General features: G+C 36.4%; 4 protein-coding genes and 1 long non-coding RNA gene across 5 annotated transcripts in view; 3 read left to right on the forward strand and 2 right to left on the reverse strand.

Moving 5' to 3' along the window:
• Positions 1-1,445, reverse strand: part of LOC111489712 (high affinity nitrate transporter 2.5) — a 2,773-nt gene extending 1,328 nt beyond the window's left edge. The window contains exon 1 of the mRNA XM_023138052.1: positions 42-1,445. Coding sequence (XP_022993820.1) covers positions 42-1,186 — 1,145 coding nt within the window. The 5' untranslated portion in view covers positions 1,187-1,445. The remainder of the gene's footprint in view (positions 1-41) is intronic.
• Positions 1,446-2,757: 1,312 nt separating this feature from the next.
• On the forward strand, positions 2,758-3,432 carry LOC111485228 (pectinesterase 3-like). The gene has a single exon (XM_023132020.1). It carries the CDS (start codon positions 2,784-2,786, stop codon positions 3,255-3,257), a length of 474 nt encoding a protein of 157 aa, XP_022987788.1. The 5' UTR covers positions 2,758-2,783; the 3' UTR covers positions 3,258-3,432.
• Positions 3,433-4,819: 1,387 nt separating this feature from the next.
• Positions 4,820-5,302, forward strand: LOC111487748. Its single transcript, XM_023135271.1, has one exon. It carries the CDS (start codon positions 4,820-4,822, stop codon positions 5,300-5,302), a length of 483 nt encoding a protein of 160 aa, XP_022991039.1.
• A 7,367-nt stretch (positions 5,303-12,669) lies between these two features.
• On the forward strand, positions 12,670-15,736 carry LOC111477750. The gene is made up of 6 exons (XM_023121641.1): positions 12,670-13,215; positions 13,290-13,376; positions 13,449-13,664; positions 13,767-13,931; positions 14,867-14,920; positions 15,004-15,736. Exons 1-6 carry the CDS (start codon positions 12,994-12,996, stop codon positions 15,526-15,528), a joined length of 1,269 nt encoding a protein of 422 aa, XP_022977409.1. The 5' UTR covers positions 12,670-12,993; the 3' UTR covers positions 15,529-15,736.
• An 833-nt stretch (positions 15,737-16,569) lies between these two features.
• Positions 16,570-17,347, reverse strand: LOC111477760. The gene is made up of 2 exons (XR_002717358.1): positions 17,121-17,347; positions 16,570-16,844 (listed from the first exon to the last, which is right to left on the reverse strand). It is a non-coding gene; the product is annotated as an uncharacterized LOC111477760 (long non-coding RNA).
• Between the last annotated feature and the right edge of the window lie 203 nt (positions 17,348-17,550).

The raw sequence follows: 17,550 nt of genomic DNA on the forward strand, positions 1-17,550 counted from the left end.
TAAAAAAAAAAAAAAAAAAAAAAAAGTTTGGGATTATGTACCTTCTGGAGATGAAAGGAACGACACCAAATGTAAGTCCACACGCAGCTTGAACAAAGAGAGAGAAAATGATCATAATGGCAATGGAAACACTCAAAGACTGAACCAACCCAAGAATCACACAGAAAACTCCGCCCAATGTCTGCACCAACCACAAAGCCCACAGCCTCCCCCTCATCCCGTATCTCTTCGCCACCACGTCCGACAGTATCCCACCGTACGGCCTCGAAAAAAGGTTAGCCAGCCCAAAGCTCGCCGCTATGATCCCTGCCGTGTGCAGGTTCAAATTGAACCTATCGTAGAAATAATTCGCTATAATATTGTCAATCGTTAATTCCACCCCAAAACAGTACCCATAAGTCAATGCCAAAATCCATCCCCTGTAATTCTTCGCCCCATTGTACACCACCGTTGAAAATTTGTCTTTTGCCTTCTCCCCTGTTTTCTGCAGCTCCCCGAAGTTCCCGTCCGGCGTGTCCTCGCCGAGCATCAGAACCGCAAAGGCCGAAAGCGTTTGGAAAATCGCTGGGATGAAGAAAGCGATTCTCCACGCGGTGAATTTCGTTGCGCCGATTTGCTCGATGATGGCGAACACGTACGGCATAATCAGCTGTGTTGCGCCGCCGCCTAAGTTCCCCCAACCGCCGGCTACGCCATTGGCGGTGCCGACGACGGTGGAGGAGAACATTGAGCTCATCCAGAATTGAGTCGAGACGAATGTGGCGAGAGAGAATCCAGTGAAAAATCGAACGAGGAAAAACGAAGCAGGGGATGAAGCTATGGAGGTTAAATAAACTGCCGGCGAGGTTATGAGGATGAGTGAGGCAGAGGCGAGACGTGGTCCGACTAAATCGCAGGCGGAACCCATCATGATACGGGCGAAGACAGCGCCGGAGACGGAGGCGATTCCGGCGTTCCCAATGTCAGTGTCGGTTAAATTGAGATTGTCGCGGATCACCGGAAGCAGAGGAGCTGCCGCAAAACTGGAAACGAAACAAGCGCAGAACGAAATCCAGGACAGGTGAAACGTTCGCATGTGGGGAGCTGCGACGGAGAATATATTGAATTTGGTGGATTTGTGTTCGGAGTCCACCGGAAGAGAGAACTTCCTGGGCTGAGCCGCCGGTGCTCCGCCTTGAACCTCCATATTCACGGCTGAATTTTGTTTAAAATTGGGAATTTGGGAAATTATTTAAAGGGAATTTGGGATGGCTCTTTGAGGGATCGAAAAGGGGAAGATTGGAAGCCGGAAAATATGGTGGAATAGGCCAAATCTCAGCCTTATACCGACATAGTTATGGACGCAAATTGGTTTTACTCCAAACAAAAACAACGACTTAGAGACATGAAGAAGACGATTGTATACAAAAAGATGAATATATGCGTATGCATGAGGTCACCCAATACTAACTAGCCATGCCAACTCACCATTTTTTAATAATAAGGTCTATTTCTCCCTAAAATTACAACTATACCCACCACAGGATATTCATCAAAGTCGGAGATTAACCTTAGTTCGTTGTGAAAAGACCGTTGTATCCATGTGATATGTGAGGTCGGATGGCCTTGGACACAAAAGTCAACACACAGGATATACCCTCAGATTCTGATCTTTACATTGAAAAGTCCAGTCTGTCCTTGTCATATACGACAAAACGGGAATATACCCACACAGATTATCCAAAAAGAAAAGGTATTGACACCAAACAAAGTTACCTTATTTGCAAAACAAATTGTAATTCAAGAATTTAATTAGCTCGGGCTATTAGTTCGGTTACATTTTTAGAAAATAAAAAAAATTCAATTCTTTTATCAATTCGACTAACCTAAAAATTTAATTGATAAAATTATTAAAAATATTTAATATTTATAATCGAGGTCAGTAGATTATCTACTGGGTTAGAGAATTTTTAATACAAAGGTCAACCGAAGATATTTAATTGAAAGAAATAAAGTTGGGACTGTAGAATATTCAACCATGAAGGTGGGACCACTCCCAAGTATCCAAGAATATTCTGCACCACTTTTTAAATTCAATTTATTTGTTTATTCATATTATATGAATCTGGCTTAAGATTCATAGTCAACTTCGTGGTTGGCTCAAAGGTTGCCTAAGTCAATCCTTCCCTCCTATTAAATAAAATAATATTTTCTATTCCCAACCAGAATCAGCCACGTGGACCCAGTGGCATTATTATACTTTTTTAAAGTACACAGTGCCGGAAATTTGAAATTCAAATTGTTTTTTTTAATTATTTTTTTTTGTTACAATTACATGATATTATCTACTCTGAGTATAGCTTTCATGACTTTGTTTTGGGCTTCTTCAAAAGATATCACTCTAATGTAAATAGTATTTTTTAATTATAAATTCATGATTACTCTCTAAATTAGTCGATCTGGACTTCTATCATCCAAACTTCTAATACATGTAAGAGCCACGTCTTGAAATTTGTTAAAAGAAAATCTTGTGAATAAATAATTTTTTTAAAAAAATTGAAGTCCTCAAATAGAGCCAATTTGCTATTTAAAGCTACGGAAATACCGATTCTAACCCTAGAATCAAGGAAAGGCTCACAAAACTAGCCGTTATTATTGGGCAGTTAAGAAGGCACTGAAGAGCATATAAGGACCCAAACACGCCAAGTTCACACAGACCCTGAGGAAGAAGTTGAAAAACAAACAAATAAATAAATAAATAAATAAATAAATAATCCCAAAGTCATTTATTTTATTAAATAAGAATGGCTGAAAAACACATGGTTTTGCTCTTTGTCGCGGCCGCCGTCCTCGCCGGGCAAGCTGACGGGACCGACATCTGTGAGAAATCGGAATACGCGTCGCTGTGCCGGTCTTCCGTGAAAGGCGCCACCGAGCCGGCAGCCGGGTTGCAGGCAGCGATTGAACACCTGATGTCGGAAACAAAACAAGCGAAAGAATCGAGCATGAAGCTGGGCGTTATGAAGTGTCTAGACGTGTGCAAACAGAACTACGACGACGCCGTTACGGACCTGGAGAAAAGTCTTCAGTACTTGACGATAAACGACAAGCCTAGCCTGAAAATCAGCCTCTCTGCAGCATTGACGGACTACGTCACGTGCGATGATGCGGTGATGGAAAGCGGCGACTCCAAGAAAGTTGGAGACCTCATGAGCATCGACGTTGTGCTGCGACATATGGCTGCCAATTGCTTGCACTTGGCCTCTTTGTTGAAATAATTTTTCCATCGCTTCGTAGGCCGTGCTTAGGAAGAGGACGGGCGTTTGGGCAGACCGATGTATCGTTTTGGTCTGAAATGATTCCGACTTGTCGTAATGTGATAATCATAGAAGGCGACAGTGGAATCAAATTTCACAATTAGTTTCAAATAAATCTTATATGTATTAAAAGGTGAAATTATTGTTTTACCACGTCACCTTTAATGGATTTAGATATTTTATTATAAATACTTTGTTTGTATACTACGCATATAATAATCTAATGATTTTGATTGTATTCTATAAAATATATATATTCACTCCTGTAATAAAAGACCAAAGAAAGTTGGACTGAATTTTGAAAGGATGGGAGGCTCGGGTGCTCATCTAACCATCTAACCATGTTAATTTGTGCTTGGATAATCTAGGTGGGGCTTCCGTTCAATCTTAAGTGCACATGGCTTTCTATGTGCTATTGATTGTAGTACACATTGGACCTGACACCTTGCTATCTTTATGAGCTTCATCTCCTTCTAGAGACATTGAATAACGGAACGTTGATCTTTATGTGTCGATTCTTTGCCCTTTCTTATTCGATTCGAATTTTTCAAATATTAAATAATGGACTGTCTAGTCAATTTTTTTTTTTCAATTGGGTTCATTTTCAATAAGCAGTCAATTTCGAACTAGCTTCTTTTCAAACTCGACCCATCCAAGGGGGTGAGGAGAAGAGACTCCCTGCACTCTCTCATGTATTCGAGACTCCCTGCACTCTCTCATGTATTCGAGAGTCCCTCTGTAATGGTTATATAATTTTCGCTCTTTAATGGATATATATTTTTTATACTACTAAATATAATATTCCAAATTATACATGAATTACACTAATATTTGAACTTATATTTTGAATTAATATAGATATATTACTGATAAACTTAAATGCATTTTTTTTATTACTTTAGAATAAAAAATTGACTGTAGTAATGTTGGAGCTGTGTATATCATTTATATCCGAAGTCTTGTCATTTTATGCATGTAGCATCCATAAAACGATATAATAAAAGTATATCAAATATATAATTAGTGTACATACATATTTATTTTTCATACATTAATTATGAAGGCAACACATAGTCATTTAACTCAGTAACATTAATTATCTTGTATATTCAAACACATATATTTACATTAAAATGTCTAATATATATACCCATTAAATAATATATGTGATCTTTAATTTTAAAATATTATTTAAAAATGCAATGCAGTTATTTTCTGTAAAGAGTATAGTATTAGTTAATCATAATTTTTTTTTTTTTTTTTTGGAAATTGTGAAAATAATTTTATATAGTTACAATATAATTATTTTGGAAAAAATTAATTTAATTTAAAGGTAAAGAAACATTCAATCTCACACTAGAATCAAGGAAAGCCAAACAAAACAACCGGTGGGTGAGGAAAACTGTTAAAGAGTCGTGTACAGCCACGAAGGCACCGACTTATAAAAACCAAACCATCGCCATATTCCCAAAAGACTAAAATAAAATTAAAAATAAAAATAAAAAAACAAAATTTAAATTACAATGGGTGGAAAGCAGTTGGTTTTGGTATTTGTGGCCGCCGCTATGGTATTGGAGGGCGAAGCTGAGGGAGTCGACATCTGCGAGAAAGCAGATGACGTGTCGCTGTGCCGGTCGTACGTGAAAGGGTCGAGCGATCCTAGACCGGCGATTAAGGCAACGATCGAACAACTGTTGTCGGAAACAAAACGGGCGAAAACATCGAGCGAGAAGTTGGGGGATTCGGATTTCATAGGGGTGTGCACAGAGAACTACGACTCAGCCATTGATGACCTGCAGAATAGCCTACTGAGTTTGGAGAAAAACGACAAGGCGAGTCTTCAATCTAGCCTCAGTGGGGTGGCGACCTTCTACGTCACGTGTACCGATACGGTGTCGGAAGGCGGGGTGCACATCATGAAGATGGCTAAAAAGCTTGTCAAAAAAGATTCTAAGCTGCAGCATTTGGCTGGGACTTCCTTGTACTTGGCTTCTTTGTTGAAGTGATTTTCCCCGTACCTTCCTCCTACTTCATAGGTCGTGCTTAGGAAGAGGAACGGACCAAGGGAGATGTGACCTTTTGGTCTCAAATAATTCGGGTTCTCGGGCTATAGTAATCCAAAAGACCGCCGGTCCGATGTGACCTTTGGTCTCAAATAATTCGGGTTGTCGTATTATTATAATCCAGATCATTTTTTTTTTATTAACCGAATTTCAGATTTTTTTTAATAAAAAAAACCAAAATTAAATAGATGTACGACTTTAGATGAACGTTTTATTTTTCTTTCTATTTTTGTGGATTTATTTATTTTATGTTTAAATATGGATAATTTTCACAATAATTATATTTGATTAGTTGGCCGGGAATTTTCAATTTAGTGTTTAGTTCATTTTTTTAAAATTTAAAAAAATCTTATTCAACTTGTGAAGTTTAATTAAATAAGAATAATTGAAATAAAACTTTGATTTGATTAGAATAATTTATATATTTTCTTAAATTTTAAATTTAAGAAAATGACAAAAATGTCATGGTCGTGGAGGAAGAATTTCAAATAAACTTGGAAATACGTTAAAAAAACATTTAGTTAAATATTTCAATTTAGAATAAATAAATAAATAAATAATAATAACTAAATATAAATTCGCCGGCAGCCAAATCACGCACCTCCGCCCTCCCAGTCCGATGCATCGTAATCTCACTCCCGACAGCACGTGAAAGAATCATACCACGTACTAGCTCAAGGGATTAAACGCTGTCGTCTTGGGTCATGTGGCCCTCTCAAATATTCTCACGTATTTACTCCAAGGATAAAATAAGATCCAGTTTTGAAGCCTATGCAATGTCGATACGACTGCAGGGGTGACTCTCAAGTGGTGCTTACGTGACCATGGAGAATTAAGTGGTGCTTATGTGACCATGGAGAAGAGTGAATCATCTATTCAAGCCAGAACGGGCATACACAAGGTTCAAGAGAACGAGACTTGCCTCTCAAGTGGTGCTCATTTGGCCATGTGAAGGTTAAAATTGAATCGAAGATGGGTTCGAAAAGGATCGGGTAGGACCCTAGACCATAACCTTAGAAGTTGAGGTTTTGACATGAGTTGCAGCATGCGGCTCTAGAGTTAAATCCGTTTATATGAATGATGAAATCTCACCAATTTGGTGTTAATTGAATACTCCACTATTCCTAGGCCATATGACTTAAGCAACGGCTTAAGAGCGAGCTACCCTATAGCACATGGGTGTATCATAGTGAGGGTGAGGGCACATGGGTATATCACAATGAGGGTGAGTGTTGAGAAATGAATGTATCCGTGACTTCCTTTGAAATGAATTTTTCAAGAACAATGTTTAAGTGCTAACATTGGGCCTCCAGCCCATATGTCGGAGGTTCGATCATTTACCCACTAAATTTCGTAAATGATATGTCATGAATATTGGAAGGTTCATTCTCAATAGCACGACCAAGTGAGTTGTGATGGTTGGCATCCCGTGACTTGGAATGATGTCATGACATGTGGGTCATGTTAATTGGGAACCAAGATGAGAAATGAGATGCGACATAGCGTCGAAAGACCTTGGCCTCAAGTAGAGGTAATGTCAAGTCAAATGACTTGACTTAGTGTAGAGGCAAGTTGGTCGGGTCATAGATGATTGAACATGCACGCACAGGCAACGTGTGTGCCCAAACAATCTTGGATTTTATACTAGTTGTGTTTGGTTAACAAGGACAAACCTCACCTAAGATCTGACGAAGCCACAAAACCAAACAAAAAATGAAAATAAGGTTTAGATTTTCCTCAAGACTTGTCGTGAGTGTGCCAAGATCAGTATCATGGGTAATTATATTGTATAATCACGAGCATTCCTTTTGTTTTGTTACTTATGGAAGTTAATGATTCTACGATTTCTTGAGTGAATATGAGTAATTCCATTAGTCAGAAATCTCCTAACGCTGTTCTGGGACTTGATTGGCTAATGTAGTTTGAAACAAATTATTCTAATGGGTCTCGAAAGGATTGGATTTACGTCGATTATCAAAACATTACCGACCACACGAACAAGTGGCTGAGGTTGAGTTTTAATTGTAAGTCAAATAACATCAAAAGAGTTGGAAAACCAACCGATTCAATCTTGAGAAATGGTAATTGGGCCTGGCCCATTACCAACCCTTCCTTCACTTTCTCTAAAGAGCTAGGCCCGCAAATTGCTCTTTCGGCCCAATAAAGATACCCACTCCAATGAAATCGAATCAAACCCAATCAAACCAAATGAAAATCAATATTTTAATACATTAAAAAAAACATTTCATATATCTATATAGTTAGTTACCCATGTGAAAAATTTGAAAAATTTAGATGTTCACACGAACCATGTATCTTTCTGGTAAGATTAAAGGTTCAAATCTTGGTACTCTCGTGCATTTATATTTGTTATATTTAAAAAAATAAATTTATGCTGAATATGACAAACTTCTTTCTTTCTTAACTCCGCTCAGCGTCTTTATGCAACAAAAATAACATAAATGTAAATTAAACAAAGCATATGAATATGATGACTGAAGATCCATAGGTGTGTTGTTGTCCCCAGTACAAGCAATGGCAAGAAGCTGCAATCAAACTGTTCATTGCTCAAGCAGCATCATGATGATGATGATATGAAAACGACGCCGTTTAAGCTTTAAAGAATATGGCCCATAGTCACTCCTTTAAGCATGCCAAAGAGTAGGTAAAATATATAATTTAAGCAATCAAAAAAAAAAAATAAATAAATAAATAAATCATGGGTTTAGGGTGCAAATGGGCACTAGAATTAATGGCCATTTCCCAATATAAAAAAAACATAGATTATATTTGGAGGCTTTTTTAAAAAGGTAGGCCAATTGGACAAAATCATTGCTCCAAACATGATCGTTTCATACTTTTATAATCCCTTTTGTTTTGGTTCTGTGAATACCAATATTTTTGTAGTAAAAATTGTCAGATGCCCATAAAGCAAATCAAAGCAAACCCCCCATTGATTGCGACACTATTATGAATGAATCGAGGAGAGAATCAAATGTCTAAAACAAGAACGATGATAAACAACGTCGTTTCAGTACTATTTACTATTCAACATCCTCCTCTGTGTGGAATTATACATTGATTGTATTGTTAAGGAGTTGAAAGTGCCCAAACATTGCCTTTTTCAAAGTGGGATCAGATAATTATTCACAAAAGTGGATGAAAGAAGTGTGCTTTTTGAAGAGTTTTAGAGGAAAGCCCCAAGAAAAGCAGATAGCTGACTAAAAAAAACTAGCCCTCTTCCTTTTATATTTCATATGTTTAGGTCAAAGGAATTAAAGCTTTGCTTTTGCAATCATATCATGTCATTCCACACATTATTAAATATTTATATTCTAAAGTTTTCCTGACCTCCTACATTAGTAGAACAAGGAAACGAAATATTCCTTATAAGGATATGAAAGTCTGACACTAAGCAGTGTGCCAGCCGAGCCCACAAAGGAGTGGAATGTGAGATTCCACGTTGGTTGAAAAAGATAACAAAATATTTCTTATAAAGGTGCCGTTGGACAAAAGAACGAAACATTTGTTATAAAAGTGTTGTTTAAGCTATTATTGCAACTGGGTCTATGCCAATTCTGTGTTTTGGTACACTAAGATTAAGAATGTTTTTTTGTTTTACTTTTTCTTGGGGGAAGATGGAGTTGAATGGGGAGACAATATGATTACATCTATGTAAATGGAATGTTTCTTCTTAAACACACACTTGGACAAGTAAATTATTAAAGCCCTCCAGGATGAGCTTGGTTTAATTCTTCTCTTCTTTCCAAACCTAAATTTAATCATTTTGTTTTGCCTTCTTAATTCACACTATCATTTCTTTCTTTTCTCATACTTCAATGAATCAAATCCAATCCCTATAGGTTTAGCAGCACCGAGAGGCGAGTCTCTCGAAACGGTGTAGTAAGCGATGAGATGCTTAGAAAAGTTGAAAATCAGCTCATATAAGTCAATGAGCAGGTAAGAGATAACCTAGCAAACTAAAACTATGAGATCTCACATCTGTTGGAAAAGGGAACGGAGCATTTCTTATAAGGGTGTAGAAACATTTCAAGAGTAGCTAACAGTGGATTTGAGCTGTTACAAATGGTATTAGAGTCGGTGTGATTATGAAAAGCACATTGATATCCACATGCTTGTTCAGGTACTTACTTGGTGAGCCCCAGCTTTTGTTGGGATAGAAACTAAAAGGGAATGAGAAATGTGAAGAAGAGAGGAAGAAAAATTATTGGGTTTGGAATGAATGAATGCATTTTCATAAAATTGTCCTGCATGCGTATACGTACATCCATGCACGTTTTCAATTAAGTTTAATAATTATGAAATTCATCTGCCAATTGCTTCGTAATTAACACTATATTAAACTGCCTTTAACTTCACATAACAATCATTACTCAACTCTAAATACTAATTAATTACACTCTAATTTATAATTTCCATGTCTTTCTTTTGCTTTGCTTTCTCTCTAATCATACAATCAAGAACAAACCCTCCTTTTATAAACCCTTTTGGGTACCATATAATATAACAAAAACGACTAAAAGTAGTGATATAATCATATTCATGATCATCCGTTTCTGATCTAACATGGTATCAAACTATTCGATTTCTTGTAACCTCGTTTCTTCTCCATCTAATATAGTTAAATTTAGACTAAATTAATAAAAACATTCACCTATTAACACTTTGTTTCAAAAAAATCCTTCAACGTTACAAAAATTTCAAAAATCTCTTTTTAACTTTGAAAATTGTTTCATTAATACCTTTAAAACTTTAAACTTTTTAAAAAACTACGGAACAAACTTTTTTTTTTTTTAACTTTTTTTTACAATTGTAAAAAGTATTAATTATAGTCTTTAACCTTCCTTAATAGTAACATTATTTTTGAATTTTTAAAAAAAGTTGAAAAGTATTAATTAATGAAATATTAAGTATAGGTAGCATTATTAAATTTGTTGGGGTCCTCTGTTGTAGCCTTAACCCACATAATAAATTCAGAAAAAGAACTTTGTGTAGTTAAATAAATAAATAATATTTTTATTAAGAAAAAAGAGAGAAAAAAGGTGGAGTGTCATAATTGGCCGCATCACCCTAGAAGTCCAAAGGGTACGCCAAATTTAAGAGTCCCAACCTCAAAGCTGTATCCATCCGTCCCCACCCCAACCAGCTTGCGCCCATCCGTTTATCAATATTAATCAATTAAATTATTTTATTCTTATTATTAATAATAAAACATAATTATATAAATAAATATATATTACACTTGATTTATTAGTTTTTTTATAATTTAAATGTACGAAAATGTTATGAATATGTAAAAACTTTATATTAAAGCAACTACAAAAATATTTACTTCTCTTTTCAAGTTTTAACCAGCTTTTCAAAATTGCATGTGTTTCCCACTACTTTAAGCGTTTTTTTTTTATTTTATTTTAATTTACGAATATGTTCTTAACTTGGTTGGGAACCAAACTAGTTTCAAACTACTTCAAAATATCATCAATTTTCAACTTAATAATGAAAACGTTAAATATTTATTAATTTGGCTCGACATTTCAAAAACAAAAACACGTTTCAAGAGCTTTTTCTTGTGTATTTTTTTCGTCGTTTTTTAAAGGGTGTCTTACCATCGACATTTTTCAATTTATAAATAAAATGTTAAATTATTATCTTGTAGAAAAAGAAAAGAAAAAGAGAGGAGTAGCACGTAGATTATAGGATGGTCCAGGGCTTTTTCTTCACCATATTTGAATTTTGAGTAGAGAAAATGTGTAATTAAAAAAAAGCTAATTCAGGAAAATTAAAATAATTGGTAATTAAAAGATTGATCCAATTTGGCATATTTTCTCATAATTAATGGAAAATTATTTAGATTTAAATCTCTCCAAATATTGAAATAAATAGACGAGATTTAATAATAAAATTGACAATAAGATTTAACATAATGTATTTTTAAAAAATAAATTAAAAATTTCCAGAAAAGACAGTCTCTTTAATTTCCTACGTTGGATTTAATCTTAAATTATGTTTACGTGTGTACATGATTTTGTAGTAGATTACGAAAGTGACCCTGCTTTCAATGTTCAATACCGTTGGGAAGTTGCCTGTCCATTTTATTTACATTACCCTCGTGTGCATGTCTGTAATATTTATTATATTGTTGAATTTTAAATTCTGTCTATCATAAATATTAATTATAATAATACCTAAAGATATCTAATTTAAATTTATTGAGTTTAATTTTAAATTGAATTTAATTTTAGAGGGTAGATTTGGAAGAGGTTAGACAAATACATATAAGCTCTCGTGACTTTGCTTTAGGCTTCCCTAAAAGACCTCATTCCAATGAAGTTAATATTCCCACTTATAAATTTATTCAATATATTTACTCTATTTTTTAATATGAAAATTGAGGGGCTAAACTTATGGATTGGTTTAGTTTTTCTTTTTATTTCTTAAAATTATATTTATCTAATTTGTGTATTTTTGATGGGCCATCCGAATAATTATGATATTTATGATCGAAAAGGAGATGAAATAATTTACAAATTTTAATTAAATCAGAATGGAAATAATATTATTTTTAAGCATCGAAATTGAAAAATATAATGATCCCAAAAACAAAAACGTAGCTAGTACGCATGAGCCTGCATGGGCACGCTGCTCAAATGGCCAAACGCGCGTGTTCCCATTTTAGAAAATTGGGCCTCCCATAAACGACGCCGTTTAGGACCATTCCGTGACATGTAATTAAAGCATCAAATTTTGCACCAGTTTTTACGGCTTCTATACATCTTGAATTTATTAATATTCCATTTCATATAAATTTATTAAAAAAAATAGAGAGATTTGAAATGGGTGACATAGAGAACATATAGGGAACCGAGAAAGAGAAAAACTTTACAGAATTAGAAGAGTTAACAGAGACTAGTATGAAATGTTAGGAATCACGTCTGATAATGTCTAAGCTCTCATGCTTTGCTTTGGGTTTCACTAAAAGATCTCATACCAGTATGAAGATACTATTTCCACTTACAAACGGATGATCTTCCAGTGAATTAACCAACCAAACCAAGGTGGACTCACTCTTCTCGATGTTAAAATGATTTTGACATAAAAAAAAGGAAAGGTTTGAGTGTTTGTAATGGAGACTGGAAACAAAACTCCCTTTATATGTCGGTCTTTTTGATAATTTAATAAGGAAAATGGAAAGAATTGGGCATGATTTCATCACTACCAAGAGCATATAAAAATAGGAGAGTCACATGGGCAAAACTTTAAGAAACCCCCCTCCCCCGCCCCGCCCCGCCCCGCCCCCCATCTTGTTGCCTGCCTTTAGTTTATTAATCAGCCGCGTGCCTTGGAAGCTCAAGCGCTGGTACCACTAGCAGTAGCAGTCGCAGTAGCAGAGAGCTTTGAAAATGGCGTTTTTAGAATGGTCAATTTCGTGTTGCGTTATTTGTCAAGATGCCCATTACCTTCCCTGCGCTCAAAGCTAAGAACCTAATGGCTGTTTTTATTTGAGAACAAGACCAGGCCAATGCAAACACCACCAACGACCATAGACACAGACAAAGACAAAGAGATAAAGACAAAGACAAAGACAGAGACAGAGACAAAGAGTTCTCTCAGACATGGATTCTTCTAATGCCTTCCACCGTCTTCTTCCTCTTCTTGTTTTTTTCCTACTTGCCCTTTCTTTCTCTTCCCCTGTTTACTCGCTTCACAGAGACGACAAAAGAATCCATCCCAATAATCAAACGACGACGTTCCATCCCCAGGATCAGCTCAAGAAACTCAAGCTGATTCGAGCTCATCTCAAGAAAATCAACAAGCCCGCCGTCAAGACCATTCAGGTATTCATTACTTTTTTGTTTTATTACTTCCTCTATTTTTGTACTCTGTTTTTTGAAGTGGGTTTTTTGTGCAGAGTCCAGATGGCGACCTTATTGATTGTGTTATATCTCATCAACAGCCAGCTTTTGATCATCCATTACTCAAAGGACAGAAGCCATTGGTAACCCAAAGAATCCGAGGCTTAATCTAATTGGTTTGTTTCTTTCTTGTTTTTTAATGTTTGGGTTTTTAGGATGTCCTGGAGAGACCGTACGACCAGAGTTCTTCCAGCGAGGCAGAGTCTGAATCGTTCCAATTATGGAGCATGTCCGGCGAATCATGCCCGGAGGGAACAGTTCCAATCAGAAGAACGACGGAAAAGGATATGCTGAGAGCCAGCTCCGTTCGAAGATTTGGAAGAAAACCAAGAAGACGCATTAGAAGAGACTCTTCCACCATAGGCCATGAGGTAAACTCTTGTCCCTTGTAAGCCAAGAATTCAACAAATTAGGCGAAACCCAGATGGCAATTTTGGTTAATCTTGTTGGTTGTGATGTTTGTTTGGTGACAGCATGCAGTGGGATTTGTAAGCGGACAAGAGTACTACGGCGCAAAAGCGAGTATCAACGTATGGGCGCCGCGAGTGACGAACCAGTACGAGTTCAGTTTGTCACAGATGTGGGTGATTTCTGGTTCTTTTGGAGATGATCTGAACACCATTGAAGCTGGGTGGCAGGTAAGTTGTTAAATGATTCATAATAATTAATAAGAATTCAATAAAGGGTTTGTGTTGGGAATTGAATTATATTGGTTGGGCGGAGAATTGTTGCAATGGGGACAACTGACAATTCATTCATTATTTATTCGTATCATTATCAAACTCATTATTATGTTCATCAATGAAAAATTCTCAATTGTGAAAGCCACCACGCCTTGACACTCCTAACTTAATACCCACATACATTAAATTACTTGCTGCCAGCCCTTTTCTTTTATTCTTTTCCATTTACACCTTCAAATAATTCAACCACTCCTCTTTCTATCCCTTCTTTATATGATTTTGCTTTTGATTTCTGAAAACGCCTTGTCTTAATGATCATTTCCTTAATTAATCTACGTGTGAATCCCTCCCAACTATACTCCCCTTGAACAAAGTAAATTATAAAGCTTTTCCTAGGTCTATGAACCTTCAATGAGTCATCGACTCCTTTCTCTGGAGCCCTCAAATAAAGTATACATCTTGTTCAACACTTAAGTCATCTTGTCTTGGCTACATTTTCTAAGGACCAAAATATTTTCAACTTTTGAGTATAAATTTTAAAAATTTTAAATTTATGTGTAAAAGGAATATTTTCTCCTTTAAATTAAAATTATTTGACTTTGAAGATTTATTTTTTTTATTGAATTGAAAGTATCTGAAATTTGCTTCATTATGAGTTAGGGTTTAAAGTAAGCAATGAAGGTTGACTTGGGTTAGTGGGCAGAAACTCATGGTTATTATTAATTAAAAGTCAATTTTTTAAACATTTTGTTGTAACCCATTTCAGTTTAAAATAGTAATAGTATTGTTTTTTTAGGAAATAATCGAAATAATTATAATGAATTCAACTATTTTAAAGATTTGTAGTTCTTTATTATTTAACCCATTCACACGTTTATGTTCATGAACAGGTTAGCCCAGAGCTGTATGGAGATAATTATCCAAGATTTTTTACTTATTGGACAGTAAGTATAGATTATTAACACAATCTGATCATTTTTTCTAAGCTTATTTGAGAAACTGGAATGATAATAACTTGGATTAACAGTCGGATGCTTATCAAGCAACTGGATGCTACAATTTACTCTGCTCTGGCTTCGTTCAAACCAACAGCAGAATCGCCATTGGAGCTGCAATTTCTCCAACATCTTCCTACAATGGTGGCCAATTCGATATTAGTTTACTGGTTTGGAAGGATCCGAAGCATGGGAATTGGTGGTTGGAATTCGGGTCAGGTGTGTTAGTCGGGTACTGGCCGGCGTTTTTATTCACTCACCTGCGAAGCCATGCAACGATGATACAATTTGGTGGTGAGGTGGTGAATTCAAAGACTTCGGGGTTTCATACGGCGACGCAAATGGGGAGTGGCCATTTTGCGGGCGAAGGGTTTGGAAAAGCTTCGTATTTTCGTAACCTGCAAGTGGTGGATTGGGACAATAGCTTGATTCCATTGTCGAATTTAAAGGTTTTGGCAGATCATCCAAACTGCTATAATATTCAAGGTGGGATTAATAGAGTTTGGGGAAATTACTTTTACTATGGTGGGCCGGGAAGAAATGTGAGGTGCCCTTGATGGCCCCTCTCCTCTCTCTGCCTTGTAACTTCTTTGTGGGTTTTTTTTCAGTGAAAAGTGTGAGATATTCATGTATTTGTTCTCTATTTTATTTCATTTTTTGGTCCCCTTCCAATTCCAATCACTAAAATGTGAGACTAGAGGGGATGATTATTGTAAATTTTGACCAAAGAAATACTGAATTATACTAAGATTGTGGAATTCTTCATTTTTGTTTGTACAACAACCCAATCCTACCTACCTATTGTTCGGTTCGCGCTTTGATCTGTTATGCATCTCATTTACGATTTTAAAACGCATACGTTGGTGTTAGGAAAAACTTTGTTTCCCTCTCCAATTGTTGTGAGATTTCACAATCCACCCCCTTGGGGTCCAGTGTCCCCACTGACACGCTGCCTAGTGTCTAGCTTTAATTCCATTTGTAATAGTAAAAAATCCACCGCTACCAAATATTGTCTGCTTTGGCTCGTTACGTATTATCGTTAGCCTCATGGTTATAAAACGCGTCTATTAGGAAGAGGTTTCCACACCCTTATAAAATGTTTCGTTCCTTCTACCTTGGGGGTTAGCGTTCTCGTTCTCCTCTCCAATGAACATGGGATCCTATATTAGTTGAAGAGGGATCATGACACTGACTCACAAGGAGGGTAAATTGTGAGGTTCCGCATTAGTTGGAGAGCAGAACGAAGTATTTTATAAAGGTATGGAAACCTCTCCTTAACAGATGCATTTTAAAACGTAACGAGCTAAAACAAACGTTATCTATTAGGGGTGAACTTGGACTTGAACTAAGTAATTAAGATTCATGCACATCTTGTAACCTATGCTTTAAAGCTTGATTCCAGTCAATGTGGAGCTATGAAATGGAACGAACAGGATTGAGATTCCCATTTGGCATGAATTTTCGCATGGTAAGGAAGAAGCTAATTAGTTGCCATATCTTGAAGGTTCAACTGGCTCATCATATGCAGGGAGATCAAGGGATTTGCTCTGCTTTTTTCTAGTCCGTTCATAGGCCAAAGATGAGCAACAAGATCGGTTGAGGTGGGCGTTTAGATGTTACTATCAAGATCAAACTTGCGTAGAGAGAATCATACTAGAAGGAGAAACCATAACAATCCATGCTCATACAACTGCACACCAGAAAGCTTGATAAAGTCCCAATATGTATGGCTTGAATTTGAAGGCTTCATCACTTACCGTCTTGTTCATAACAATCCATTTTTGCTGATACAACCGCACACCTTGGCTACTGAATCAATGTGTATGGCTTGTTCACTTACCGTCCTGTTCATGCCCCTTTTTGGCCATAGTTTCTGAAAGCAAAACCACAGTTTCGTTTACAGAACAATCGTTTTACACAAGCAATATAAACAACAAAGAGCAATATTATCCGGCTCTTATTGTTCCTATGGTTGAAATCATCGAACAATAAGAATTCGAACTCGTGAAACAGTACCTAAAATCGAATTCCTGTCCAATCTAATCTTGCAAAGCTAAGACATCTAGAACGAATGACGAAACAACATTGATTCAAATACTTCGCATTAATCATCAATTCTACAGAGTTTCAAGACTTCGGTTAGACGAACCTTGAAAGCAGGATTGTACAGCTTCCTATCGCGAAGCTTTTTGAGAGTTGCCGAATGTTCTTCTTTGAGCAACCATTTTGTGAGGAGCTTTTTGTACTGTGCTTCCTCCACATACTTCTTCAGCGACCTCTTCGCCACATTCTTGGAGCGGTGAACTGCCGTAACGCCATTTTCCGGCACTTCTCACGGCCAGAGAAGAAATGGTTTCAAAACCCTAACCTCCGATCAGCGAGGGGGAGGGAAAACAGTGGGTCTCACGAGCAAACGATTATGGGCTCCTGGTTTGGGCCGAATAGTTTGGGCCTAACCATACAACAATGAGAGGACTAAAATTGGACCGACATCTAAAGCCCATTGGGCTATTATTTCTTTTTATAACAAATAGTAGAATTTAATTTTATTATTATACAGATGATGACTATTTTTATAC

The sequence above is a fragment of the Cucurbita maxima genome, unplaced genomic scaffold, assembly GCF_002738345.1.
Source record: "Cucurbita maxima cultivar Rimu unplaced genomic scaffold, Cmax_1.0 Cma_Scf00001, whole genome shotgun sequence".
In the NCBI taxonomy this organism is placed as follows: Eukaryota; Viridiplantae; Streptophyta; class Magnoliopsida; order Cucurbitales; family Cucurbitaceae; genus Cucurbita; species Cucurbita maxima.